This window comes from Chanodichthys erythropterus, chromosome 4 (genome assembly GCF_024489055.1).
Source record: "Chanodichthys erythropterus isolate Z2021 chromosome 4, ASM2448905v1, whole genome shotgun sequence".
NCBI lineage: Eukaryota > Metazoa > Chordata > Actinopteri > Cypriniformes > Xenocyprididae > Chanodichthys > Chanodichthys erythropterus.
In genome coordinates this window covers 1,081,037-1,107,538 of record NC_090224.1, presented here as the reverse complement: position 1 = coordinate 1,107,538, position 26,502 = coordinate 1,081,037, and the positions used below count along the sequence as shown (strand labels likewise).

Genomic DNA, 26,502 nt, shown 5'->3' with positions numbered 1-26,502 from the left:
TGCACTTAGAGGCAGATGTCCCAAAACTTTTGGCATTATAGAAATCCTGGTATATAAATTAGGTTTAATTTAAGCCTCAATTTAGTCTTGGAGTAGCCCTGATCTTCCTCCAGGAATCAACTTATTAAACTCTAGACTAGGCTAAGTCTAGGACTATTCAAATTCACAACAGAAAAAACAGATTTCTGTTAATCTCATTTAAAATGCCATTTTAGTCTAGGAATGGGCTTAATCTCTGTCCAGGAAACTGCCCCTAGAGGTTGTGGGGCTTTGCAGAAAAGAATTATGTTTTACTGTATTTTGAGCAGAAACACAACCTAAAGTTCATCAAATCTTAGTGGAAGTGGCTAGTTTTGCAAAACAACCAGTTTTAGGCAAACTTCTCAAATGTAGCTAGATAAAATACTACTCCTCAAAAAATACTTAAGAGAAAATAGTTAATTACACAATGTACACATCAAAAGTTTGCTACATGTAAGAAAAAGGCAGCTGTAATAAGAATAAATATATGATTGTCATAAAACAATCATCTCCAAAAGGGGTATTATTACCATAATAGAAAATCATTATTAAACCATGTGGTTTTCCATGATACTTTATTTATCATACAACTCAATAGTTAGCAAATTCACGTACCTCATGTTATTATTGAAGGGCTAAATTTCACTTTCATTCTATTCTATTCTGCAATCCAGAATAGCAGCACAGCTGAAAAATGTTTGTTTGAGCTGTGTCCATACTGTACAGACATTAATTTCCATTTCCTTTTGCACTTTTGATTTGTGAAAAGGCATTTGCATTTGCCAAAAATAGATTTTTTTTCTTTTTTCTTTGGTCAGGTGAGAACAAGTAACACAAAAGTGATGTAATGCATTACTTTCCATAAAAAGTAACTAAATTGGTTACATTTTAGGGAGTAACAATATGTGCAATAATTACTTTTAAAAGTATCTTTCCACAACATTGATTATGGTAGGTCTGCTCTTGTAATGTGGTGTTTTTTTTTTTGTTTTGTTTTTTTTTTTTTTTTTTTTTTTACAATGTTCACTTTTGTTAAGTGCTGTGCTGTTTGTTTGTGAAGTGTCTTCTTCATCACTGGCAAATGATAGGAAACAATTTAGGCTAAATATTTTTAACCAGTTGGGTAATGCAGATCACAGAATTTAAACCGTTGACAGTAAATATGTAGTAGTACATGACATGACGGCTGAAAAATTGAACAAAAACATACCAAAAATGCTAGAAATGACAACATTCTGAAACATTCTTATAGAGTATATAATGGTAGTTTAAGCTGTATAAAATAAATGCATTGTATTATAATATTTATTTTTTGGTCTTTTTCCTTCACACTCCATCCCAGTAGGTGGCGGAAATGCACCAACAGTTGGTTTGACAACCAAGTAAGTAGTAGTAGTAGAAGACAACAACAACAACAACAACAACATGGTGATGAGGTGTATTTTAGGTTGTTCCCCTCCTCAAACCCTCTTCCCTATCCCCAAAATCCCATGGCTGCGTGCCCGTTGGCTCGAATTTTTACACTTTGACGAAGGAGGGATAACGGAAAACACGCGTTTGTGTGCCCGGCACTTTACGCAGGAAAGCTTTAAGAATTTTCGACAGCATGAAATGGGGTTCGTCAAGCTCCTGCTCTTGTCAAACACGGCTATCCCGTCTGTGTACACAGTCGGAGCGTCACCGAGTGTGAAGGTTAGTAAAATGAGCTACCTAGAAACAATCGTATAACGTTTTTACTTAGAGGTTGTGAAATGCCGTTTTGATGTTTCGTGTGCTTCATCCGTCCGACAGCCACCTACACGGGATGTGGGATGCCAGTGTTCCCCCAAATCTTTAAAGAGCACTGCAGTGCAGGCGGCGCGTTCAATCCCAAAGCCCAAACGACGGAGTAAAGGCAAAGTTATATTCTACTAACGTTAATTGGCTAGTTGTGAGTTCTCTATGTCTGTTCCACTGGTTTGAGGATTTTTTTTGTGTTGAAATTTCAGCGGTCCAGGTGAAACCTCCGTCCCTCTCTATTGGTATGTCCTGCACTATGGAGCATCTTGGCACCGTCCTCGATGTAACGTCTTCTCCAACGAGCAAAAGGCCGCGCATTAAAGAAGAAGAGATCGACGAGACCTGGTCGAGCAGCACAGAGGAATCGGCAGTGTCCGATTTCACGTACGAGTCTGATGTCAGTCAACAGGACAGTGAAACGTAAGTTTGTGTCAAATACATTGTTGCAGGTGATGGTCAATTGGAGATGTGTAAAATCTTACTAATCTGCATAATGAGTATGATTCCATTTCAATTCACGCGCTTTAGATTTGATTCCGATTCAATATCGATTCACTTGTATATAACTCAGGTGAAGTATATGTACTTTTTTATTTTATTTATTTTTTTTAAATGAAAGAAGAAAAATCAACTGAAGCTTTAAACTATACAGAGAACCTTGTCAGTTCGTACATTATTATATTACTAAAGGATAAAATTAACAACAGATTCCAAACTGTTAAATTAAAAAAAGTATTTATTTCTCATTTGATTACTCACACTCATGCCATCCCATCTTGTAGAACCTGTGTAGAATGGGATCGGAAAAGGTTCCCGAGCCGGGACTCAAACTCACCACCCATTGCCTATGAGGCTATTGGCTCCGACTGTGTAGAACTTTCTAAAGATTTTAGAAGACTGTTATAGACTGCTATCAAACATTCAGTGTCCACACACACACACACACACACACACACACACACACACACACACACACACACACACACACACACACACACACACACACACACACATTTGTGAATTGTGGGGACATTCCATAGGCGTAATGGTTTTTATACTGTAAAAATCGTATTTTCTATCCCCTACACTACCCCTACCCCTAAACCTACCATCACAGAAAACTGTGCACATTTTTACTTTTTAAAAAAACTAATTCTGTATGATTTATAAGCCTTTTGAAGAAGCCCTCTTGGAGCCCTTGAGCACTGCATGTAGTCCATCTCTTCAAATATCGCAGTTGACATTTAGTGCAGTTGGGTTCAAATTTTCCCGTCTTAAAATTTGAATTTAATATTTTTTTTTTCTGATGGAAGATAAACATAAATGGTGATGAAAGCCAAAATATTTAATATGATGGATGTATATTTACGGAGTAATCCTCTATTTTGTAGAGGGGGGTCAAAATAACCATTTTCACCTAATACTAGAGGCAGATTACAGGGGGGTAAAAATGACTTTAAAAAGATGGCAGTATCATTATTTTATTTTTACACAGAGATCGGTAGGTTTATTATTAAATCTGTTTTCTTTCTCAATCTTTGTTGCATTATATGCCAATGAAGACGGTTCAAATATATGGAATGTGTTTTTTTTTTTTTTGTTTGTTATAACGCAAGGAATATTAAAGATCTCTTAATATCCTTTTAAATTCTGGTTCTTAACAAACGTTTCTTTTGAAATCTATATTTCATTCAGTCACCAGGCCCTATATCAGAGGTCTCCAAACTTGGTCCTGGAGGGCCGCTGTCCTGCAAAGTTTAGCTCCAACCCCAGTTAAACACCCCTGAACCAGCTAATCAAGGTCTCGCTAGGCATACAAGAAACTTTCAAGCAGGTGTGTTGGAACTGGTTGGAGCTAAACTCTGCAGGACAGTGGCCCTCAAGGACCAAGTTTGGAGACCTCTGTCCTGACCTCTGTCCTGTAAATCCATAGAATGTGGCCCCATGTTCAAATGGTTGAATTTTACCCATTTTCAATGGGCAAAAATCAAATGTGAGTATACAGCTTTGCATACAGCTGATACTTATTGCATTTAAAGGAGAATGTCTGAAGAATAGAAATTGCATTTAAAAGGAGAATGTCTGAAGAATAGAAATGTATCTTGTTTGTCTATCAAAACGATTGCAAAGAATATACCTCTCTGAGTGCCAAAAATACACTTATATAGTCAAGATGAGACCTACACATTCTCAAAGTGTATTATAAGAATCTATATTTGAATTGGTTTCAGAATATTTGGAAGAGATTTTAACTGCTTCTGTAGCTACCAAGATTTCAAATATGCAGTATCGTGACTACATGTTACCGCGTCCCGTATCTCTGGAAATGAACAACATTGGGCCTTGAAAATTAAAATTTGAAAAAAAAAAAACGTTTAAGAACGTCTCGGTTACAAAGGTAACCCTCGTTCCCTGAAGGAGGGAACGGAGACGTACGTCGGACAGACCGACGAATAGGAATCTCGCTAGAGAGGCCAATCTACTTCGAGTGTAACTAAACGAGCCAATGCACATTGGCATGCAATCATATGCATCAGCTGCTCGCCTCGCAGCACGGGTATATAATGAGCAGCAGGTGCGTTGCATCTTCAGGTTTTCGCTGAGGAGCCGAACCGGATAGGCGGCAGCATCAGCGGGGTACAGCGACTGTGGCGACGGGACGTACGTCTCCGTTCCCTCCTTCAGGGAACGAGGGTTACCTTTGTAACCGAGACGTTCCCATTCAGTCGGTCACGTTCGACGTACGTCGGACAGACCGACGAATAGGAATCCCTACCAAAGCGCCACAGGAGCTGCCCCCTTCCAGCGCTCTGTTGCAAGCCACCTGAACCCCCTTGCCTGAGGATGGTGGGACAGGGCTAACACAGAGAGAGTCGATCACTGCTGTTCCCCAAAACCCATTCAGTGAGACTATTGGATAACGCTGGGAAAGCGTACCCTTCGCTGGGAAAGGAACGCTGCGGAAGCCACATCCTTCCCCGAAGGAGTTATGTGGAGAAGTACATATGGACTAACCCTGTAGGGCTGTGCTACATATGGAAGAGCTGGGGTGACTCCAACCCGATGAAGGGTAGGTTCTCCCAGAGGGAAAGACACGGGCTTCGTTTAGGAGCAACCGTGGAACCAACCATATGGGATCCCCGTAGGGTCACACATATGGAACCCAGCCTAAACCCGGTTCTCAAGGATACAACGGAGTATAGGCCTGGCGCCAGGCGCTCCGCCACGTCGGCTGCCGAAGGGATATCGGAGGACTCGACAGGGTCTGCCTTGTAGGGACTCTCTGGAGAAAAGAAGCGCATGTAGCGCAGCAAGCCGACACTAAGCCGGGGCCTCTCCGTGCCTCTGACCTGTGGCGAGAACATGGGAGGAGACCGGCTCGACACGAAGGCTATAGTATCTAGCGAACGTGTTAGGTGTCGCCCAGCCCGCAGCTCTACAAATGTCTGTCAGCGAGGCGCCACGAGCCAGCGCCCAGGAGGATGCGACACCTCTCGTGGAGTGAGCATGCAACCTGAGCGGGCAGGGCACACCCTGAGCTTGGTAAGCCAGGGCGATGGCATCCACTATCCAGTGGGCCATCCTCTGCTTGGAGACAGCCTTTCCCTTCTGCTGGCCTCCATAACAGACAAGAGCTGGTCTGAGGTCCTGAGGCTTTAGGTTCTGTCTATGTACAGTCGCAAAGCGCGGACTGGACAGAGTAAAGCCAGGGCTGGGTCTGCCTCCTCCGAGGGCAGCGCTTGCAGGCTCACCACCTGGTCCCTGAAGGGAGTGGTAGGAACCTTGGGCACATAGCCACGTGGTACTAAGACCCCGGCCTGGCTATCACCCGGCCCGAACTCCAGGCACGATTCGTCGACCGAAAATGACTGCAGGTCCCCTACCCTCTTGATGGAGGCCAATGCCACCAGCAGCAAAGTCTTCATAGACAGAATCTTTAACACTCTGAGGTCTGACGGTATCGCCGGCGATACCACCGTGGTTTTTTTCTTATCAGTGTGAAAGAGACTCAAAATACTCCGTCAATGTTGCACATACAATTAAGAGTTATACACCATTTTAATCTGTGGACTATCTTCTTTCATTTGTGTACACTCAGAGTAAAAACAGAATGTTGTGCTTTTTGTAAAATAAAGAAAACTAACATGATGCGTGATCTCTCATCTCCCTCTGAACGAACTCCAATCTGATAGTTCTCAGAAAATGAACTGTAACTTAGTGAATACTAATGACAAAAAAATTACACTTATGTCTAAAAAAACGTTAAGATGTCAGGTTTTAAATCATGTAAGTCAAATCGAAAACAAACCTTCTGTGTTTATGTAATCTGTATGAAAAGAGAGCCATGTCAGAAATCCGTGATTCAGCTCATTATCTGCTAATGCGGCCACGCCCACGGAGCCAGCTCTATTCAGACGCTAATTCAGTCAATACATGCATTCAGTATCTCAATCGTGTATTTATTGTCTTGAAAAGTGTTTATCTGGATGTAAAAGTCATGGTTAGCGATCTCTAGAAGACATGCAGTTACTTCCTGTTTACTTGTCTTCTACAGATGAAGTTTAGATGAGTTTTTGTTTCTTTAGCGCCCTCCTGCTGCTGTATGAATTGGAAACTCCATTCATGGAATAGCCTCTTCTTCTTTTAGATGAATTTGTGGACTAAAAATGCATAGAGCGCCCTCCGACTTCAAGGATGAATTGAAAACACCAGCGCTCATAGTAATGACAGTGAATATTAAATAAATATAACTCCTCTGTATAGAAAATTGACATAAGCATATGAGAATCCAATATTTCTCCAAATGTGCATGCTTTTAAACTAAAAGTCTATATTCAGACTATTTGCATCACAGAAATACATAAAATTTTAAAGTATAATATAAAACCATTACTTTATATTGTAATAATATTTTTCTGTATGTTTCATATATCATAATGAGCTTGAGACATTTTTTTGAGACTTTTTTTCACAGCCTACCTGACTGAAATGCCTCATTAATATGCAAGTCATTTCAGCTCATTACTATCCAATTCTTTTGTCTTCTCAGGTGAGAATGGCCCATTTTCAGTGGTGATTCACGCCTCCTCGCATACTGTGTTTCTTGGCAAAAAGTGTCTTACAAAAACTAAATCAATATATTGTTTTATATGAAGGAGTAGGCAGCATCATTTTTACATAATTTTGAAGCAAAAACTCTAGTCTACAACCTCCAATACCCTAAAGTCTTATGAACACAGATTTATTATACTTTTTTTGGCCTTATTTCAGTGACTTAAGTTTTTTGTTTTTTCAATAACCACGCATAAATGTCATTCCTTCAAAAACACAAACATGTACATACATGTTCCTCACATATTATTGTAGCCTAGTTTGTGCTGAATACAGTGTAATGACACTTTTTCCATTAATATGTTTATGAACAACTGAAAAAAGCACAAATGTCAGGGCATGTCAAAAGTTCTCCAGGCCCCAAATCAGCCTCAGACTCCAGAGGGTTAAGTCTGCTGACAGCAAAGGCTCAAAGGGAGCAATCTGAAGTGCTCTCAGCACCAGAGTGAGGTCCCAAGAGGGTATGGAGAGGGGACGAGAAGGATTTAACCGTCTCGCCCCCCTAAGGAACCTGATGACCAGGTCGTGCTGACCAACAGATTTGCCATCTAAGTGGTCGTGGTAAGCGGATATAGCAGCAGTATGGACTTTGAGGGTGGAGGGGGGACAGCCTACGCTCCAACCCTACTGCAAGAAGGAAAGCACGACTCTGATCGAGCATCTTCGGGGGTCTTCCCGGCGAGAAGAGCACCACTCGACGAACAGGTTCCACTTTGGAGGCGTAAGCACGTCTCGTAGACAGTGCACGTGCCGAAGTGATGGTGTTAAGTACCTCAGGGGGTAAGTCACCTAGAACCTCCGCATCCCGTCCAAGGGACCAGACATGGAGTTTCCAGAGGTCTGGACGCGGGTGCCAAAGAGTGCCCCGTCTCTGAGAAAGAAGGTCTTTCCTCAGAGGGATGGGCCAGGGAGGGGCTGTCGCGAGGAGTGAGAGTTCTGGGAACCAGGTCCGGTTGGGCCAGTAAGGCGCAAATAACAAGACCTGCTCCTCGTCCTCCCTGACTTTGCACAGGGTCTGTGCAAGTAGGCTCACTGGGGGAAACGCATATTTGCGCAGGCCCCGGGGCCAGCTGTGAGCCAGTGCATCTGTCCCGAGTGTCCCCTCGGTCAGAGAGTAAAACAACTGGCAGTGGGAGGTTTCTGGTGAGGCAAACAGGTCTACCTGAGCCTTTCCAAATTCTCTCCAGATCAGCTGAACCACCTGGGGGTGGAGTCGCCACTCTCCTGGCAGCGCAGCTCGTGATAGCTCGTCGGCCACACGGTTGAGCACACCGGAGACATGAATGGCGCGAAGCGACCTCAGATGCTTCCGACTCCACAGGAGGAGATGGCGGGCAAGTTGTGACATGCGACGGGAGCGTAGACCACCTTGACGGTTGATGTACGCAACGGTCGCAGTGTTGTCCATACGGACCAGTACATGCTTGCCCTGAAGCAGGCCTTTGAGGCGGCTCAGAGCAAGGCGTACTGCCAGCAACTCGAGGCAATTGATGTGCCAATGCAGATGGGGTCCCGTCCAAACCCCTGAGACTGCATGCCCGTATTACGTGGCACCCCAGCCGGTGGCAGAAGCATCTGTGAACACCACAGCATGCCGGGACACCTGTTCTAGGGGCACTCCTGCCCGAAGAAACAAGGGGTCCGACCACGGACTGAAGGTTCGGCGGCACTCCTGAGTGATTGGCACCCGGAATGTGCCGCGCTGCCACGCCCATCTCGGGACTCGGCCGTGAAGCCAGTGCTGAAGCGGTCTCATATGAAGCAGACCGAGCGGTGTTACAGCCGCAGCAGCCGCCATATGCCCCAGGAGCCTCTGAAAGAACTTCAGTGGGACCGCTGTCCTGCCATTGAATGTATTCAGGCAGTTCAACACTGACCGAGCACGTTCCTCTGTGAGGCGTGCTATCTGCTCGACCGAATCCAACTCCATACCGAGAAAAGAGATCCTCTGCACCGGGGCGAGTTTGCTCTTTTCCCAGTTGACCTGAAGCCCCAACTGGCTGAGGTGTCTGAGCACCAAATCCCTGTGTTTGCACAACTGATCCCGGGACTGTGCTAGGCCAGTCGTCGAGATAGTTGAGAATGCGAACACCCCGTTCTCTCATGGGAACAAGGGCTCCCTCCACGACTTTCGTGAAGACGCGGGGAGACAGGGCCAGCCCGAAGGGTAGGACTCTGTACTGATATGCTCGACCTTCAAACGCGAATCTCAGGAATGGCCTGTGTCGCGGAAGAATTGAAACATGGATGTACGCGTCCTTCAGGTCAATCGCTGCAAACCAATCTCGGGGACGGATGCACTCGAAAATGCGTTTCTGCGTGAGCATTTTGAATGGTAGCTTGTGGAGGCTCCGATTCAAAACTCGCAGGTCCAAGATCGGTCGTAACCCGCCGCTTTTCCTGGGTACAATGAAGTAGGGGCTGTAGAACCCCGACCTCAAATCGGCTGGAGGGACCGGCTCTATCGCGTCCTTCGCCAGTAGGACTGCGATCTCCGCACGCAGGACAGGGGCATCGGCATCTTTCACTGTAGTGAAGAGGACGTCCCTGAACTTGGGTGTGGGAGCCGGGCGAACTGAATCGCAAAGCCGACCCTGATGGTCCGAAGGAGCCAGCGAGACGGACTGGGGAGCGCTAACCCGGCTCGCAGAGACCGTACAAGCAGGACCAAAGGGACCACCGGTGTACCCGCAGCAGGGCAGCGAGGTGGAACACAGGGACGCGGCTCGGGGGGCTCTCTTTGTGAGGCGGCCCGAAGCGGCGTCACAGTGTGCTAGGCAACACTTACCTGGCTCCACGGATGGACAGAGGGAGCAGTTGAGGCTTTGGCTGCCCGCTGCTCGCTGCTGTCCGCTGGCGACAGAAGAGGGGGATGAGAGTGGTGAGGTTTTTCTCCTCCCACTGCTCTCCAAACCCTCTTCAGACCTGGAAATGGAGGAACTGCTCTTTAAAATTTGGGTACCGCTGCCTCTTGGGTCAGTGGCGGAACAGAAACAAACCCAATAAAGGATTTACCACCTGGCCCTCCTCCAGGGGTGGAAGAGCAGCCCCACCCATCTCTGGGTCGCCCGTCTCAGGGGTGATTCTCACCAACCAGTTAAACAGCTGCAGAGACGGGAGCCGTCATCTCCCCGCAATGGATACAGCAGAGCCTGCTGGGCCGGAGTTTCTTGCAGGGGACGACACCCTTGGCGACTAGCAGACTGAGGGGCGGCCCAAGAGGAACTCAATGGTTTGTCATGGGAAGCTCCCCTATCCGCTACTAACTGAGGAGAACCGCTGGGCTCAGTCCTCGACAGTGTCACCGAAAGGCCACCTCGTAAGATGGGAGCATTGAGAAAGCATTTAGCTTGACAACCTCTCACACCTCACCAGGTAAGCCAGGGGGCACTTCTGGACCACGGAGGTGGACATCGTCTGGCTGAGGGCCTGCGCCGTGACTTTGATCACGGTTAGTCAACAAGCGCAGCTCAACCCCAGCACAGAACTACCCTCATGCAAAAAGAGTGCCTTGGCCTCACATGCAGGGTGGGTGTGGTCTGTGTACAGCCACCCCATCCAAGAGGGTAGTGAGAGGAGAAAAACTTATGGAATGCCAAAGGTGCCAATCTGCATATTTATGGCACCAATATACCCCCATACTGCCAAGTTTTCCATGCACATCTGGAAGACCCAGGAAAGCATGGCTGTAAACTCTGAATCTGAGTCAGCATAAGCACACACCATTACAGTGGGCAGCGTCACCCTCATTTCCAGAGCATAACAGCACTCTCTCCGATGCTGCAATCGACGTCTGTCCCTCAGCTGGAGCTCTGAATGAAATGCTAGGTTCCCCTATGAAAAGGACCAGCAATCCAATCCAGAAACTGCACAGCTTGCAATGCGCTAGAGAGGGAGGGGCCCTAGGGGGTTGGTTCCCCGAAGGAACCCCTCAACCTCATGTCACCCAAGCCATATCAGCAAAGTAGACCTCTTCTGGTGCACCAGAGAGGGCGCTACAATGGAGATTACGCAAGGGAACCGCGCATCTAGAGCGCCGAGCGAGCGCTGGGTTGCCGTGACAACCCGCGCTGCAGCCCGGCAGCTCGACGGCACACGACACGCAGAGGAGCGAGAGGTTTGCTCTCGCTGATCTCCGCGGTCTCCCAGAGTGTCGGGCAGAGCCGCGGCTGTGCTTTTACACACAAGCGGCAGCTGGCCAACAACAGAGGGGACTCAAGCTTCCCGGAGAAAGAAGAGTCACGACCGGCGTGTCGACGTGATCATGTTCTCATATGAAAACATGAACACCCACGAACATCATTTCAGCACGCGCCCAGACATGCGAAACGGTGATCGTGGCCGTCAGTGAGGACAGGAACGATCGCATCCAGAAACACAAGTAGGATGTCGTCTTTAAAAAGACGCGAATCTACTTGTGTAAGCTCTTTCAGGGACTTTACTCTTTTAGAAGTGCTGAAGCACGCAGGGGAACGGCCACCGCAACACAGACAGGGATTGTGTGCAGCCTGTCATGTGCTTTCTCTCTCTTTGAAGGCGCTCACTCTTGCCAGCCGTAAAAACGGCTTTTCAGCGCTCAAAAGCGCACCGTACCGGCCGTGAGAACAGCCTTCTGACGCTGTCAAACAGCTATTTGCTCAAAAACGGCAAACGAAACAGAAAAAGAGAGGACGTCGACCCCGCTGCTGTGCTGTTCGCCCGCACTCGGAAAAAAAGAGAAGTTCAACCAAAAGCTTGACTCGTCTTCTAGCAGACACTCGCTTGCAGAGAACAGGAACAACACCGTTCGGCTCCGAAGCGAAAAGCTGAAGATGCAACGCACCTGCTGCTCATTATATACCCGCGCTGCGAGGCGAGCAGCTGATGCATATGATTGCATGCCAATGTGCATTGGCTCGTTTAGTTACACTCGAAGTAGATTGGCCTCTCTAGCGAGATTCCTATTCGTCGGTCTGTCCGACGTACGTCGAACGTGACCGACTGAATGGGAACCAGAATCCAAAAGGATGTTCAGAAATCTTTAATACTACTTCCCCCAGTTCCACATATAAGGCTTAAGCCTAGTCCCAGACTAAAATGCATGTTTGAGCTGTTTTAGCTGAAAGCAACTTGCACTGACAGATCTTAAAATATGTCACTGCCATTGTTTTGTTTAAGATGCACAACAGTAATTTTATTTGAGCCACCAGTAAGGCACATTTATAAAAAGCTACTTAAATGCTTTTATTGAACTAAATCCTAATCCCGGCTTAATCTAAGTCCTGTCTGTGAATCTGTTAATATGCATCCAGGACATTCAGTATTTTGGCTTTATTCATCATTTATGTATTTCTTTCACCAGAAGAGAAAAATAAATCAAACCAAACGTTTAGCTGGGGACCTCTGGTTGAGTTGTCCATTGCTTTTGACCAGTTGGATGCAATTATTAAATTGCATAAGTGTGTTGTCAGCTTATGTTTTGTGTCAGCTGAACATGTTAAGAACCAATACATGTATCACTCGAGCCTCCTCAATACTGTATATATCTTTTTCGTTTTTTTTTTTTTTTTAATATGTGTAGATCACTCTTTGCTGCTCACTACTATGATGGAAGCGCAGATTGGGAATATGTCAGTTGAAGATGGCCAGAGTTCAGAAGGGTGAATCCTTTTCATCAGGAAAATGGCATTGATATACAGTAAGTTGGGATAAACACTCAAGTTATACATCCATGCGCTGATTATTTAGAGTATATCTATTGACAAAATGTTGTGGGTTTTTTTTTTTTTTTTTTACATAATAAAAGTCAACCGATGACTCGGACATTGCATGAGAAATACCATGGGAGTGTGATGTGATTTAAAATAAATAATAATAATTTTGTCATATCAATAATTCTGTTCTCATTTTAGACTGTGGACACCCTGCTGAAAACTCATTTTGACGGTGTTGTTCTCAGCATGGCCTGTACCAGCATTACATGAATGAACTGAAGGTCTTCCATCAACAGGCCCAACCCTCCAGAACCTGCAGCCGGACACTGGAGCCGCTTCTCAAAGCCTGACTTCACTGTTTCAGATGAACATTCAGTGTGAGAGGAAAAAAGTGTGTTCATAGTGAGAATGTACAGCATGTGAAAAAATGTTTCTTGAAAATAGTAAAGTTCTGCTCAAATATTTAAGGGAATGTCTTGGCAAGAACTGAATGTGTTCTGCAAAATAAAAATGCAGTTGTACAAATTAGATCTTGGCATCATTTATAACACACATTCAATAAAAATATTAGTGAAGATGTAATGGGCTTCAGAACAGAACCTATAAAACTGTAATGACAAAGGTTTGTCACTGCTATAAACATTGATAAATGACTAAATGTATGTAACATCAATTTTTTTTTTTATGAGTTCATTTGTAAAAAAATATACGTATATACATATTTATATATTAGGGTTGTTTGCCCATTTTTGTTTGTATTTGTCACTTTATTCCAAACTCTTGTTAAAGAATAAAGGTATTCTAGGGTTAGAGGAAAGTGACATGTATGTGACTCTTGCATGCTTGAGAACACAAAGTGCCAATATAGGATAATCTGTAGAACCGCTGTTTCATAACCCATTTAGATAATAGATAATTGTATAATAATTTTAATAAAGCACACATAAATGTAAAATGACCATTTAAGTCAAAATTAATACATAAAATAGAGTAAAGCTATTGCTTAATAAGTGAAATACATTATTATGTTACTTATATAATCAGCTAAAACCTGACCTGCAGAACAATTGGCACTCTTCATGAAAATGACAGTATAAACAATAAAACATAAATAAGAATATAGAATAATACAGTATATAAACAATTTCCCAGTTGAAGAAGGCAAATATTTTTCCACGGTTGATATTTGAAGTGTTCTCTGGGCACTTGGACTCTCCTTTTATATGACTCTTCTTCAGTTTTGTTAAATTCAAACTCAAAACAGTTATGCAATCAATGTGATTAACAGTTAGACATTATTCAAGTAGGTGGCGGTATACAAGGAAGGCAGTCAAACCGCCATAAAATACGGAAGAAGAAAAAGAAGAAGAACATTGCGACGTCACTGATTCTGACCAATAAAAAACAAAAACAAGGTCTGGGTCGGTTGGTTCGCTGCGCCCCCTTTGCTCTTCAACATGGCAGTGTCTCGATTACCACCAGCTGCGTTGAGTCTCAAACAGGTAAAAATCACTTACAATTAGTCACCAAAACGTGTGTGTAGATCATGATAAGTTCCACAGTAAAAGCAGTTAGGACGCGTTCAAAAAACGACGCAACGGAATGGGACTCAACGACCAAAGACGTTTATGTGACATGCGAATGCATACATGTAGAAATAAAATGACAAGAAATGTGTTACTCTCAAGAAAGCGAATCACAGGGAACAAAATTATTTAATAGAATATTAATATTTAAGTTTTATATCCCCAGATTTTACTCCTACTGGAATTTTACATAAAACACTGTATATAGCCAACTAACGCTATCACATAATGATCATTTGCTTTTTTTAATGTCCCCTTATCAAAGATTTTTGGTTTGATCTATCAAAATTCTTTGCCTCAAAAACCCGAAACAGATTTTGCCTTAACGTGATATAATTTATTTTTTTCTCGTTTTAATTATAATACAGATAGGAGTGTAATTTTATCTGTAAAATATTTTATTCATGAATATACATTTTCCTAAAAATACTCAAATATAATGACTTTAACTGCCTAATTATGACACTTTTTTTTGTGTCAAAAAAGTGTCAAAACTCTTAAATTGTATGACAAACTTTTGAATATATCAGAATTTGTTAATTGTTGTCTGTGCCTATTTATATGTGTTATTTTCTATATTTTGGATTATATCTTCCTTTTTTTGGATTATGTTATTTCCCAATGTTAATTTACTTAAATGTTTAGTACTTATTGAATTATCCTTGTATCATCTGTTTTCACAATATTTCATTGATTGAAAAAAAGTGAATACAAAAATAAGCGAATATAGACCAACAATTAAAAAGAATGCATCCCATGACTACGACAGCCACAGACAGCTGTAGGATAAAAGTATTTTCATGTGGTGTTGTGGTCAGTTTTTGCAGAGACAGAAGGTTCTGGGTATCTACAGAGATCTGCTCCGAACCATCCGCAAAATACCGCTCGAGTCTGATCGCAGGTATCTGAGAGACTGGGCCAGAGAGGAGTTCAAGAGGAACAAGAGCGAAACAGACCAGGTGGGCTCTACTTGTTGTTCAAACGGACATTTTCTACACCTCTGTATTTCAAGTCTTATAATGTTAGTCAAGTTTTCTTTCCCCGTAACATAATTTTAATGATAAGTAAATGATAATTCCTAAATAAACGTAGCATCATGTGAACAAAAGGGACTCGGACTCGGAGGAGAGACTTGGGAGGTGAACTAATTATTTCTGTTTCCTGTGCAGACTCAGACCCTAAAGATGCATTCACACCAAGGATGATAACTATAACCATAAAGATAACATTGAAATCATTTTAAATATAAAAGAATAGTAGAGTTCACACCACAACTATAACATTAATGGCACAGAGAAATCAAATGTTAGAATAACTTTTGGAAAGCTATTTTTTTTCCAGCTGATGAACGATAAAAACAGCCAATCAGACAGCCAATCAGAATTCATCCTGCTTTAAAGAGCTTGAGCATTTAAAGTGACAGATGACAAAACTGCAGTGTGCTTATAATAAACAGAATATTAGCTTGTGTTGGTGTGGACATTAATATAGTTTTGGTTATTTTTATTGTTAACGTTCATTGCGTTCATGAGGCCTTGAAGGGAAAGTTCACCTAAAAATGAAAATGAGTTACTCACCCTCATGTCGTTCCAAACCAGTAAGACTTTCGCTCATCTTTGGAACGCAAATGAAGATCTTCTTGATGAAATCTGACAGCTTTCTGTCCCTCCATAGACAGCCTACGCAATGAAAACTTTGAGGCTTCAAAAAGTTCATAAAGAGATCGGAAAACTAATCCATATGAATTGAGTGGTTTAGTCCAAATTTCCTGAAGAGACTCCTTTGCTTTATATGATGAACAGATTGAATTTAGGCTTTTACTCACATAAAAATATTGATCAGCGAACATAAACAGAAGCTCAACTGAACCTGCTTCAAGAAGAACAAACCTCTTGCGGAAGCACAAATGTGCTGCATAACACATGAGAAAGTGGAAAGACTTATTAAAGAATGATTCTTTTTGCTCAACAAGATTCAAAGATCCATGTCTGTCCAATCAATCCGATTCAAATGATCTATCCAATCAACATGTCATCATCAATTAACACGTCTATCCTGAGAGGATATATAGGCCTATATACACTGCTCAAAAAAATTAAAGGAACACTTTCTTTTCTTTTTAAGATTTATTTTTGCCGTTTTTGCCTTTATTATAATAAGACAGTGATTAGACAGGAAGCGAAGTGGGAGAGAGAGAAGGGGATGGGATCGGGAAAGGACCAAGAGCTGGGACTCGAACTCGGGTAGCCTGAAGTGCATTGGCGCTACATGTCGGCGCGCTGACAAAAGGAACACTTTTTAATCAGAGAATAGCATTAAGTCAGTTAGACTCCTGGGATATTGATCTAGTCAGTTAAGTAGCAGAAGGGGGTGTTAATCCGTTTCAGCTGCTTTGATTTTAATGAAATTAACAACAGGTGCACTAGATGGGCAACACTGAGACCACCCCCAAAACGAGAATGGTTTTACAGGTGGAGGCCACTGACATTTTTTTCCCTACTCATCTTTTCTGACTGTTTTTCACTAGTTTTGCATTTGGCTGGGGTCAGTGTCATTACTGGTAGCATGAGGCAATACCTGGACCCCACAGAGTTGCACAGGCAGTCCAACTCCTCCAGGATGGCACATCAATATCTGCCATTGCCAGAAGATTTGCTGTGTCTCCCAGCACAGTCTCAAGAGCATGGAGGAGATTCCAGGATACAGGCAGTTACTCTAGGAGATCTGGACAGGGCCGTTGAAGGTCCTTAATCAGCAAGACTGGTATCTGCTCCTTTGTGCAAGGAGGAACAGGATGAGCACTGCCAGAGCCCTACAAAATGATCTCCAGCAGGCCACTGGTGTGAATGTCCAAACAATCAGAAACAGACTTCATGAGGGTGGCCTGAGTGCCTGACGTCCTCTAGTGGGCCCTTTGCTCACTGCCCGGCACCGTGGAGCTCAATTGGCATTTGCCATTGAACACCAGAACTGGCAGGTCCGCCACTGGCGTCCTGTGCTTTTCACAGATGACAGCAGGTTCACCATGAGCATGTGACAGACAAGAAGGGGTCCGGAGAAGCCGTGGAGAACGGTATGCTGCCTGTAACATCGTTCAGCATGACCGGTTTGGTGGTGGGTCAGTGATAGTCTGGGGAGGAATATCCATGGAGGGACGCACAGACCTCTACAGGCTAGACAATGGCACCCTGACTGCCATTAGGTATCGGGATGAAATCCTTGGACCCATTGTCAGGACTGGTCCAGTGGGTCCTGGGTTCATCCTGGTGCACGACAATGCCCGGCCTCGTGTGGCGAGAGTATGCAGGCAGTTCCTGGAGGATGAAGGAATTGATACCATTGAATGGCCCCAATGCTCACCTGACCTAAATCCAATAGAACACCTCTGGGACAGTATGTTTCGGTTCATCCGACTCCGCCAGGTTGTACCTCAGACTGTCCAGAAGCTCAGTGATGCCCTGGTCCAGATCTGGGAGGAAAAACCCCAGGACACCATTAGGAGCATGCCCAGACATTGTCAGGCATGCTACATGCACGTGGGGGCCATACAAACTACTGAGTACCATTTTGAGTTGCTGCAATGAAATTTCAGCAAATTTGGACTAGCCTGCTGCATAATTTTTTCACTTTGATTTTCGGGGTGTCTTTGAATTCAGTCCTGTTTAGGTTGATAATTTTCATTTCCATCAAACGATGTGGCATCTTTTCATTTCTAACATGTTACCCAATCCATATCAGAATAGATATTCAGCATGATATTTTTCCCCATTGAGACCTGATGTGTTTTCAAAGTGTTCCTTTAATTTTTAAATATTCCTCAACAGTTTTCAGCAACCCTCCACCACCCCAACTCCTCACTCTTGGCTGGTTCCTACCACAGCCAGAAATACGGGGGGAGTACTCTGGGTTTGCGCCAAATGCCAGGCCCGGAGCCCTCTCCTCGGACAGCACACCAAATAAGCATACCATTCACTCTATCTGACTTAGTAAGTGTGAACTCGTGAATGCCATTATTGCTTTTTGGCTTTTTATTTAAATAGTACCAACAGCAGTTCATGGCAGTTAGACACGCCCTCCTTCCAAAACCGTCCCTCCAAAGATGTGTATGCACAGAGGTGCGTATGGAGAAAAAAAGGGGGCGTTAAATTTTAATGCCAGAAAACGTGAACAGTGAACTCCGCTTTAAGGTGTGAAATCCAGTCTTTTCGATAGGAATCCATGTGATTGGGCATTTCACTGGAGGATGACAAAGTTCCCCACATAGATTTTGTTCATGTTCAAGTGGGTTGAGAATTTAAATTTTCAAGTAATCAATTAACAGCTTCTGCTTCCTGTAAATGGGCTGTCCTGTGATTGCACAATTGCTTGACAAGCAGGAAGTACCTCAGAGTCTTTAATTTGGATAAACAAAGAATCTGACCATGGCTTGTGGTCATTTGTTGGCTGTTTACAGATTCTTGCGCTGTCGCAGACAGGTGTGATTGAAGTCCTGTTTCTTACTCTGCCATACTACAGTGTCCAAATATATTATACAGCGGATCACTTTTCTGTGCTCCCATTGGCAGTCACTGCATTTCTTTGCTTCTCATTTGCATAAAGTTGAGCTCTACTTTGTCATATTGCCAACGTTTTCTGTCGCACATGTAGCTGGAAATCTCCAGCTCTCATAGAAAATGAAGGATATCAGTTTGCTGCCAAAAGTTTTATTTATGACATCCTCCCCCTTTATATTCATTGTAAATATTGCATGGTTTTCCTCCTCAGGATGTCATTCGCATGATGATCACTCAAGCAAACAATCATCTGGAGGACTTGAGAAAATCTCTCTCGTTGGCTGGATGCTAGAAGATCAGCAGACTTCCAGTTCTGAGTTTAACTGGAAATGTAACTGAACTGTTCACCATTTATTAAAGGGATAGTTCACCAAAAAAGGAAAATTCTGTCATTATTTACTCGCCCTCATGTCGTCCCAAACCCATAAGACTTTCGGTCATCGTCGCAACACAAATGAAGATATTTTTGATAATCTCTCATCCTTTTTGTCCTTCCATTGAAAGTCTATAAAAAAAATCATGCTTTTAAAAAGACATTACAGTAATCCATATAAACAGTAATCCATATAACAGTAATCCATATAAATCGAGCCGTTCAGTCCAAGTCTTCTGAAGAGATATGATCGCTTTATATGGTGTACAGATTTAATTCCGCTGTTATACATATATAAACTGATCAGCGCACATACAGTACATAAAGCACATCAAATATGGTAGACAAATAAACACTTGCATGATACATGAAGAAAAAAAAACCCTCATTGGTTGTTGCGCATCAGTGAAGCATGTTTGAGCTTCCATTTACTAGATTTGATGTGCTCCGAGTTTTGGGATTGGGATTATACATGAATAAAAGCATAAATTAAATCTTAAGAAGTGATTGTGTCTATTTAGAAGACTTTGTCGGAATTTAAATGGAGGGACAAAAATCTCAAGGCAGGTTTCATTAATATCTTTTGTGTTTTGAATATGGATGAAACTATTATGGATTTGGAACAATATGAAGGTTCCCAGGTGGGAAAAAAAAGTACTTTTCTATAATGTACTTAAAGTGCTCTTTTTTCGTGCACTAATTTTGTACTTAATATACTAAAAATTCTTCTTCAGTACTTCTTAAGATAATCTTAAGAACATATAAGTGTACTCAACTGCTATTTTGAGACACCATGAAATATGAACTAAAATGTGCTTTTAATATACTATCTCTGTATTTAAAAAATATATTTAGCTACCACTTGTAGTACACTGAGTTCAAATGTACTGTAAGTTATCTAAATACATTTTTTTAATACAGAGATGGTATATTAAAAGCACATTTTAGCTCATATTTCATGGTGTCTCAAAAGAGCACAGTTGAGTACACTTAGATGTTCTTAAGATTATCTTAATATACTAAAAATTCTTCTTTAGTACTTCTTAAGTACAAAATTAGTACACGAAAATAGAGCACTATAAGTACATTACAGAAAAGTACTTTTTTTTTTCACCCGGGTAAGTAAATGTTGACAGAATTTTGTTTTTTTGGGTAAACCAACCCTTTAACAAAAAGTACACTATAATGAGAAAAAAAAAGGATTTTATTGTGTGTGTGTGTGTGTGTGTGTATATATATATATATATAATCTACTTAGTATATTTATAATACATGAGTACTTCTTTTCCTTTGCTAAATATTAATAAAAACTAAAGCAAAACATTCACTTCGGAGTCGTAATTAATTGGTGTAGTTGAAATATTGCATAATTTCAGAACAAATACACGCATTTTATGCGTTATTATCCCAGCAAACACTACATTGTGAACACCAATAGTCACTCCTCGCAGATCTGAAACCGTTCTTGAAAAATACCTGTTAGGGCACGACGACCTCAGCTGCGTTTTTAAAATCCATCAGTACAAGCTGAAGAAAAATGTGGAACAACCGTAAATCTCTGCAAATTGGCCACATCCCTCAAATAACCCAGCAAACGGAGATGTCCTAAGGAAGTTAGAGTCTGTCATGGGGAAATATTGACTGACAGACAGAAGCAGTTTACAAGAGGAAACCCTTTGATTACCAACAGAGCACAACATCCCTATAGTGAAGCATCAAGGGAAAGATGTTGGTGGAAATTTGCAAAATGTAAGCCATTGTTTTCTTGTATTTAAACTACTCAAAGGCAAGTAATGGACTAGTGCACACTCAGCTTAATATGTAATATATTTAAGGGTTAGTTCACCCCAAAATGAAAATTCTGTCAATTACTCACCCTCATGTCATTCCAAACTTGTAAGATTTTGTTCATCTTCAGAGCACAAACACTTTTTGATGAAACCTCATCTGGAAGCTCAAACATGTTGCATAACCAATGTGGTTCATTGTCGTCTGTTACGCAGCATGTTTGAGATTCCGGAAGAGGTTTGATCTCGGTTGATGTTCGCTGATCAAGGTTTATATGTGAGTAAAAGCCTAAATTAAATCTGTTCATCATAAAAAGAGTTTCTTCAGATAATTTGGACTAAATCACTAGATTCATATGGATTAGTTTTACGATCTCTTTATGAACTTTCTGAAGCTTTAAAGATCAAGTTGCAAAGGCAGTCTATGGAAGGACAGACATCTCAGATTTCATCAAAAAGATCTTCATTTGTGTTCCGAAGATGAATGAAAGTATAACAGTTTGGAACAACATGAGGGCAGCAGGGCGAGTTATTAATGACAGAATTTCATTTTGGGGTGAACTGACCCTTTAATAATCTATAATAATGAAATATATAGACTATGTATGAAACGATACAATTTCAGTGTTGTGATGTGTGAAGTTTATATATACACTATATTATAGATTAAAAAATTGGCCCATCCATCACTAAAAATCTTGGTGATTCCAGCCAAGGACACTGTTTTTTTTGTCTACAAATTTACATGGATGTAGTTTATTAAACATTCATTTTTGATTTACAGATCATACAGCTGTATGACATAGTAAATAATATCTTTCCCTTTAAAGCAGCTGTAAACAATTAAAGTAGTTGTACATGTATATAAAAAACAAAAAGTGTTCATTACATATTAGTTGTTAACATTTATCAAGACACAGTCAAACACATTGACTACATAGTTCAAAATCAGCAATAATCACTGTCAATTAAGAAATTTTATACGGCGGTTTGAAATCATAGTGACCGTGATTTCTCTTTTCTTTTTTCATCTCAGTACTAACAACGATCTACAGATTACATGTTCAGACTTCATGGAGTGGTGTGAGGTGAAGTGTCTTGATCAAGTGCACAGTGGTGATAGAATCAGTCAACATTTGTGAATCTTTGAAGTCAAAATGAAATGACACTCACTGGGCTCAACTGAATCATTGGTGAAAAGTGCCTTTGACATCATAGCTCAGTGGTTTAATTTTTACCACTACACCAACCCCAACACTTTTCACCATAAAAAGGGATAGACTTACTTTTCCCTACCCGTGTGTTCTGAATTTTGTTGAATGAATGATTAAAAAAAAAAAATCTTAAATTAGATTACTTATCTTTCCAATATTGTGCAAATGAAATATGAAAAATTCTAACTATTCAATTTAAACTACATTGATATTGTCAATTAAACATCACAGGTTAAGACCTTTCATTTTGTGCAAGAAAGTCAAAATAAACTAATACTTGTTTTATCACAGTGCTTGCTGTGATAGATTTTGTTACTTTTTTGTCACTGTTCCATTGTTCACTGATTTTATATGATCTGGCAAACATCTATCAAAATACAGGCATAATTTAGACCCTTTGACTAAATTTGGGTATTACTACTGGAATAATAGTGTTCATGCCATATTCTTAATGCTATGTTATATAATTAGGAAAACAGTTTTTTTCCTTTGAATTTTCTTTTTACAATGAAACAGAAATGTCTATGTAGCTTAGAAATCAGGAGCTTGTGTAGCTTAGAAATCAGAAGATTTTAACCAGAGGTTAAAATCTGGAGTTTCAGCAGATCTTTGGTGGTGATTTGTCATGATGACTGTAAAGCCAGACACATAATCCACACAAGTGCAGACACAAATTCTTGAACAGGGCTTTGAAAGCATGCATAAAGTGTGGTGCTTTTCTGTGGTGGCAAAAAACCTCAGCAGACCCGCCCACTTCGGAAGTATTTTTTGGCTTCGGAAGTATTTTTTCCATTAATTTTCTTTTTTAAAAAAGTCTTCGTTAAAGAATTATAAGCCATGAACCAAGCCAACCAACTACAAGGTGAATCACAACAGCATAAACTTTGATTTGAAGCCAAAAATTATTTGAAAATCGGACAAAAAGACAAGGCTGTACTTAACAGCTTTGATGAGGGAAAAAACTACAATCAAATTTAAAGTTATTGAATATATCTATAGAATGTTTATTGCAAAATATGCATTTATATGTGTATACACATTTAATGTCGGCAAGAAACGGAAGTTGGGCTCGTCTTTTCTTCCCTATTGTGACGTATCTCTGAGTGATATGGCTTCTGGAATGAGAAAAATGTAGGGCGGGCCTTGATTTCGCCTTTTGGGAATTGACTGGATTGTAGGAAGTTGGGCATTGCTAACTAAATATGGAGGCAGATCTGAAAGTCAGCTTGCAGTCGGTTGTGGAGGATATTTAGTCCCACCCTCCGCCGAAACATACGTCGTTTCGAGGGGGAGGTGAGTGTTTTTGATTGAAGAAGGCATATGAATTTGAAAAAACGAATGATGTGCATGGATAAATCATTTATTATAAACAGCATCAGTCTATAAAAAAAAAAAAGAATGGTTAATTTAGATTTCAGAGTTGACTAAATATTTTGACACTATAGTTTTTGGTGCATTATGGTAGTGGGCGTTTCCTACAAACATTTCTGGCATGATTTGCTCTCTGCAGCTCTCTGATTGGTGGAATTTTATGGACAGCATCATGGGGAATGTAGTTTTTCAAATTCAGCTGTTAAAAAAGTATTTTAAAAATAAGTTGAAATAAGGCGAACGGATGGCTTCAACAAAAGCATATAACAGTTAACAACCTCTTATCTCACAGTAGGTATGTCTTTAAAGGTTACTATGTTGTTGTTAAAAAAAAAAAAAATTCCCCTAGGGCAGGGATGGGCAACTCCGGTCCTGGAGGGCCAGTGTCCATCTCTGGATAAAAACTCACTTGCCTATAAATTTCTACTAATCCTAAAGACCTTGATTAGCTGGTTCAGGTGTGTTTGATTAGGGTTGGAGCTAAACTCTGCTGGGCAGTGGCCCTCCAGGACTGAAGTTGTCCATCCCTGCCCTAGGGAGAAAATGAATGGGTATTTTACTTCCAGAATTCAACTGTTGCACTGTATAGTGCTGCTACTTTCCCTTCATTATGAATTGTGTTCTGGCAAATTTCAGAACACAAGCAGCGAAATCGAGAAGTGTTTGCATTCAAGCACTTGTGTAGAGTACGTTTCAGCTCAAACTTTGTTTAGATGCTACTACTCCTGACATTTGTTACTGCAGTGTTATCTACATATGTTAGCTGCTCTATCAAACTTCACTAATCCATCTGGAACCTCGTGAGTTACAGTGTCTGCTACACCAGTGGTATCTTATATACTAGCTCTCCTCCTGTTTGTTAGTTCTCAGCAGTCTGAGTTCATTTTCAAGGTAGCTTATTCTGTCCAGCAGGGCGGTTCTGTCGGCTTGGGCTCTCTGGTTGGCTTGCCGGCGTGCTTCCTCAATCTTCCGTTCATACCAGCGCTCCATCTGCAGAGTCACGGCATCAAAAAAGTACTGCGTAACCTCCAGCGCATGCATGTTCTCCCGCTCCTGGGCGAAGGAAGCCTCAGTGGTGCGGTTGTCTCCTAAACTTGTCAAGGTTTGTGCGTTTTGTTTGGTCTTTGCTCTTTGTTGGGTGCGTCTTTTGAGGTTCCTGTGATCGAGCACACATTCCTGCTCGCAGCACTGATCGAGGACACGTCTCAGCTCCAGACTTGAATCCTGAGGCTCATCTTGCACTTTATGGGGGTCACTACAAGCCCGTGATCGTTGTTTAGGCCGGACTATACAAGGAGACTGAGGCGCAGATTGATTCTGTGACGACTGCTTATCTGAAAAGAAAAAGAAAAGCTTAAGAAGATTTTGTCCTGACACTTAGCACCGGCTGCAATTGTGATGAAGTAAATGTACAACCGGCAAGTTATTTTCACAAAATAAACCCCAACAGGGCAATCAGGACCCCAGTGTAAAGTAGTGATGTTCGATTCTTGAAGTCCAGTTCTGGGTTGATGATGCAAGACCCACATCTGAAGCAGCACTAATGCTCCTTGTGCAGCACCGAATGAGCAATTAGCATTCCAGATGGCTTATTGGACCAAAGAAGTGGTTCGAAATTACAGTTTTTTCCAATTGCTAACACACTAAAATGACATGCACAGCACAATTATTTAAACTGACACACAGAGAGCAAAACTTCTTCTCAAGTCTCCAAAAGTCTAAACACCTTTTCTGTTTTACACACATTTTGCATTTCAAAATAGCACTTTTTAAATTCACTAAATACAGTTCTCTGCATAAGACACAACAATCTGACATAAAGTCACATGTTTGCCATTTCAAAACACTGCCATTCAAAATGACACTACATGAGCTAATTGGCCAATTACATGTGCCACCTGGCCAAACACCTCAGTGGTTAATTGTTAACACTTCAATCATGATGTAAGCACTATGAAAAGACCACAGGTGAGAACCTTTTTTTTTTACAACAACAATGGAAGACATTGCAGAGAGAGGAAGAGGAAGAGGAAGAGGAACAGGAAGAGGAAGAGGAAGAGGAAGAGGGAGGTTGAGAATAAGAGGGGGAGGAAGAGTGAGAGGTAGGGGTAGAGCAGGTAGAGGAGTTCATGGCCAAAGAAGACAAACACTTTCAAATGAAATCAGAGCAACCTTAGTAGATCATGTCATCAACCATGGGTTGACAATGCGTGAGTTTGGACAGAGAGTGCAGCCAAACTTGAGCCGTTTTACTGTCGCCTCTGTCATCCGGACCTTTAGACTGGAGAACAGGTATGTAACCAAAATTTCATGTAGTACACATGTAGTATACCCCATGTCATAGTGTATCAGTTGGATGACACCTGTTTACTTAGTGTATGACATCGGCCATTCATGAACTGTACAAGTTTCCTGTACAATGTACTCTACTGTGGGGGAAAATATTTAGGCTGCATTGTCCAAGCCCTATATATATTTTTTATTTTATTTTTTCTAAAGGACTGAGAGACGACACCATGGTGGAGGAAGGGGCCAAATGTTCACCGGGGTACAGGAAGCTGCCATTGTAAACTTGGTTTTGGAAAATAATGAAATCAGATTACGAGAAATTCAAAGCCACATCATCCAAGACAACACCTTATTCAACAACATTCAACGAGTTAGTCTGTCCACATTGGCTCGCATTCTCAAGCGAAACCAAATCAGAATGAAACAACTTTATAAGGTGCCGTTTGAGAGAAACTCTCAAAGAAACCAAGAGTTCAGACGAGCATATGTGGATGTAAGTACTATATTGACTGCAGTACACTACACACAACATTGTTTCCCAGTGTACTGGATAACACCATATTGAGTGATTTTTTTTTTTTTTGTTCTTTGTTTTCAGGGAGTACTGGAAATGGATGCTCATGCAATCCCACATGAGTTCATCTTTATAGATGAGGCTGGGTTCAACCTAGCAAAGACCAGAAGAAGAGGGAGAAACCTCATTGGCCACAGAGCCATTATAGAT

General features: G+C 41.7%; 3 protein-coding genes across 9 annotated transcripts in view; 2 read left to right on the top strand and 1 right to left on the bottom strand.

Annotated features, from left to right (window-relative positions):
* The first annotated feature begins 1,428 nt into the window (after positions 1-1,428).
* Positions 1,429-13,438, top strand: LOC137018340 (uncharacterized). 2 transcript variants are annotated; one of them, XM_067382942.1, is made up of 5 exons: positions 1,429-1,713; positions 1,813-1,909; positions 2,010-2,220; positions 12,473-12,589; positions 12,804-13,438. In XM_067382942.1, the coding sequence occupies exons 1-4, from the start codon at positions 1,447-1,449 to the stop codon at positions 12,528-12,530; spliced, it is 633 nt and encodes a 210-aa protein (XP_067239043.1). In that variant the 5' UTR covers positions 1,429-1,446; the 3' UTR covers positions 12,531-12,589; positions 12,804-13,438. The 2 variants fall into 2 exon arrangements, with proteins under 2 accessions (XP_067239043.1, XP_067239042.1); XM_067382941.1 differs by having other exon boundaries at positions 1,813-1,915; positions 12,804-13,437.
* A 373-nt stretch (positions 13,439-13,811) lies between these two features.
* lyrm2 (LYR motif containing 2) lies at positions 13,812-19,776 on the top strand. Of its 2 annotated transcripts, none has more exons than XM_067383584.1 (3): positions 13,812-14,107; positions 15,010-15,150; positions 18,016-18,942. In XM_067383584.1, exons 1-3 carry the CDS (start codon positions 14,063-14,065, stop codon positions 18,193-18,195), a joined length of 366 nt encoding a protein of 121 aa, XP_067239685.1. In that variant the 5' UTR covers positions 13,812-14,062; the 3' UTR covers positions 18,196-18,942. The 2 variants fall into 2 exon arrangements, with proteins under 2 accessions (XP_067239685.1, XP_067239686.1); XM_067383585.1 differs by lacking the exon at positions 18,016-18,942 and adding an exon at positions 18,956-19,776 and having other exon boundaries at positions 13,971-14,107.
* Positions 15,163-26,502, bottom strand: part of ankrd6b (ankyrin repeat domain 6b) — a 49,830-nt gene continuing 38,490 nt past the window's right edge. For 4 of the 5 annotated variants that reach the window (XM_067383578.1, XM_067383579.1, XM_067383580.1 and 1 more), the window contains one exon: positions 20,196-24,823. In XM_067383578.1, coding sequence (XP_067239679.1) covers positions 24,330-24,823 — 494 coding nt within the window. In that variant the 3' untranslated portion in view covers positions 20,196-24,329. Of the gene's footprint in view, positions 17,661-20,195; positions 24,824-26,502 lie in introns of those variants that run through there. The other variant, XM_067383581.1, reaches the window with a different exon arrangement.

What these genes read in the sequence shown, in the direction of transcription:
- LOC137018340 (XM_067382941.1), top strand. Translation starts at nt 1,447, where the DNA reads ATGGTGATGAGGTGTATTTTAGGTTGTTCCCCTCCTCAAACCCTCTTC. An exon ending in GAGCGTCACCGAGTGTGAAG is followed by an intron (nt 1,714 to 1,812) that starts GTTAGTAAAATG and finishes TCCGTCCGACAG; the next exon opens with CCACCTACACGGGATGTGGG. An exon ending in GCCCAAACGACGGAGTAAAG is followed by an intron (nt 1,916 to 2,009) that starts GCAAAGTTATAT and finishes TTGAAATTTCAG; the next exon opens with CGGTCCAGGTGAAACCTCCG.
- lyrm2 (XM_067383584.1), top strand. Translation starts at nt 14,063, where the DNA reads ATGGCAGTGTCTCGATTACCACCAGCTGCGTTGAGTCTCAAACAG. An exon ending in CTGCGTTGAGTCTCAAACAG is followed by an intron (nt 14,108 to 15,009) that starts GTAAAAATCACT and finishes TGTTGTGGTCAG; the next exon opens with TTTTTGCAGAGACAGAAGGT. An exon ending in ACAAGAGCGAAACAGACCAG is followed by an intron (nt 15,151 to 18,015) that starts GTGGGCTCTACT and finishes ATTCCTCAACAG; the next exon opens with TTTTCAGCAACCCTCCACCA.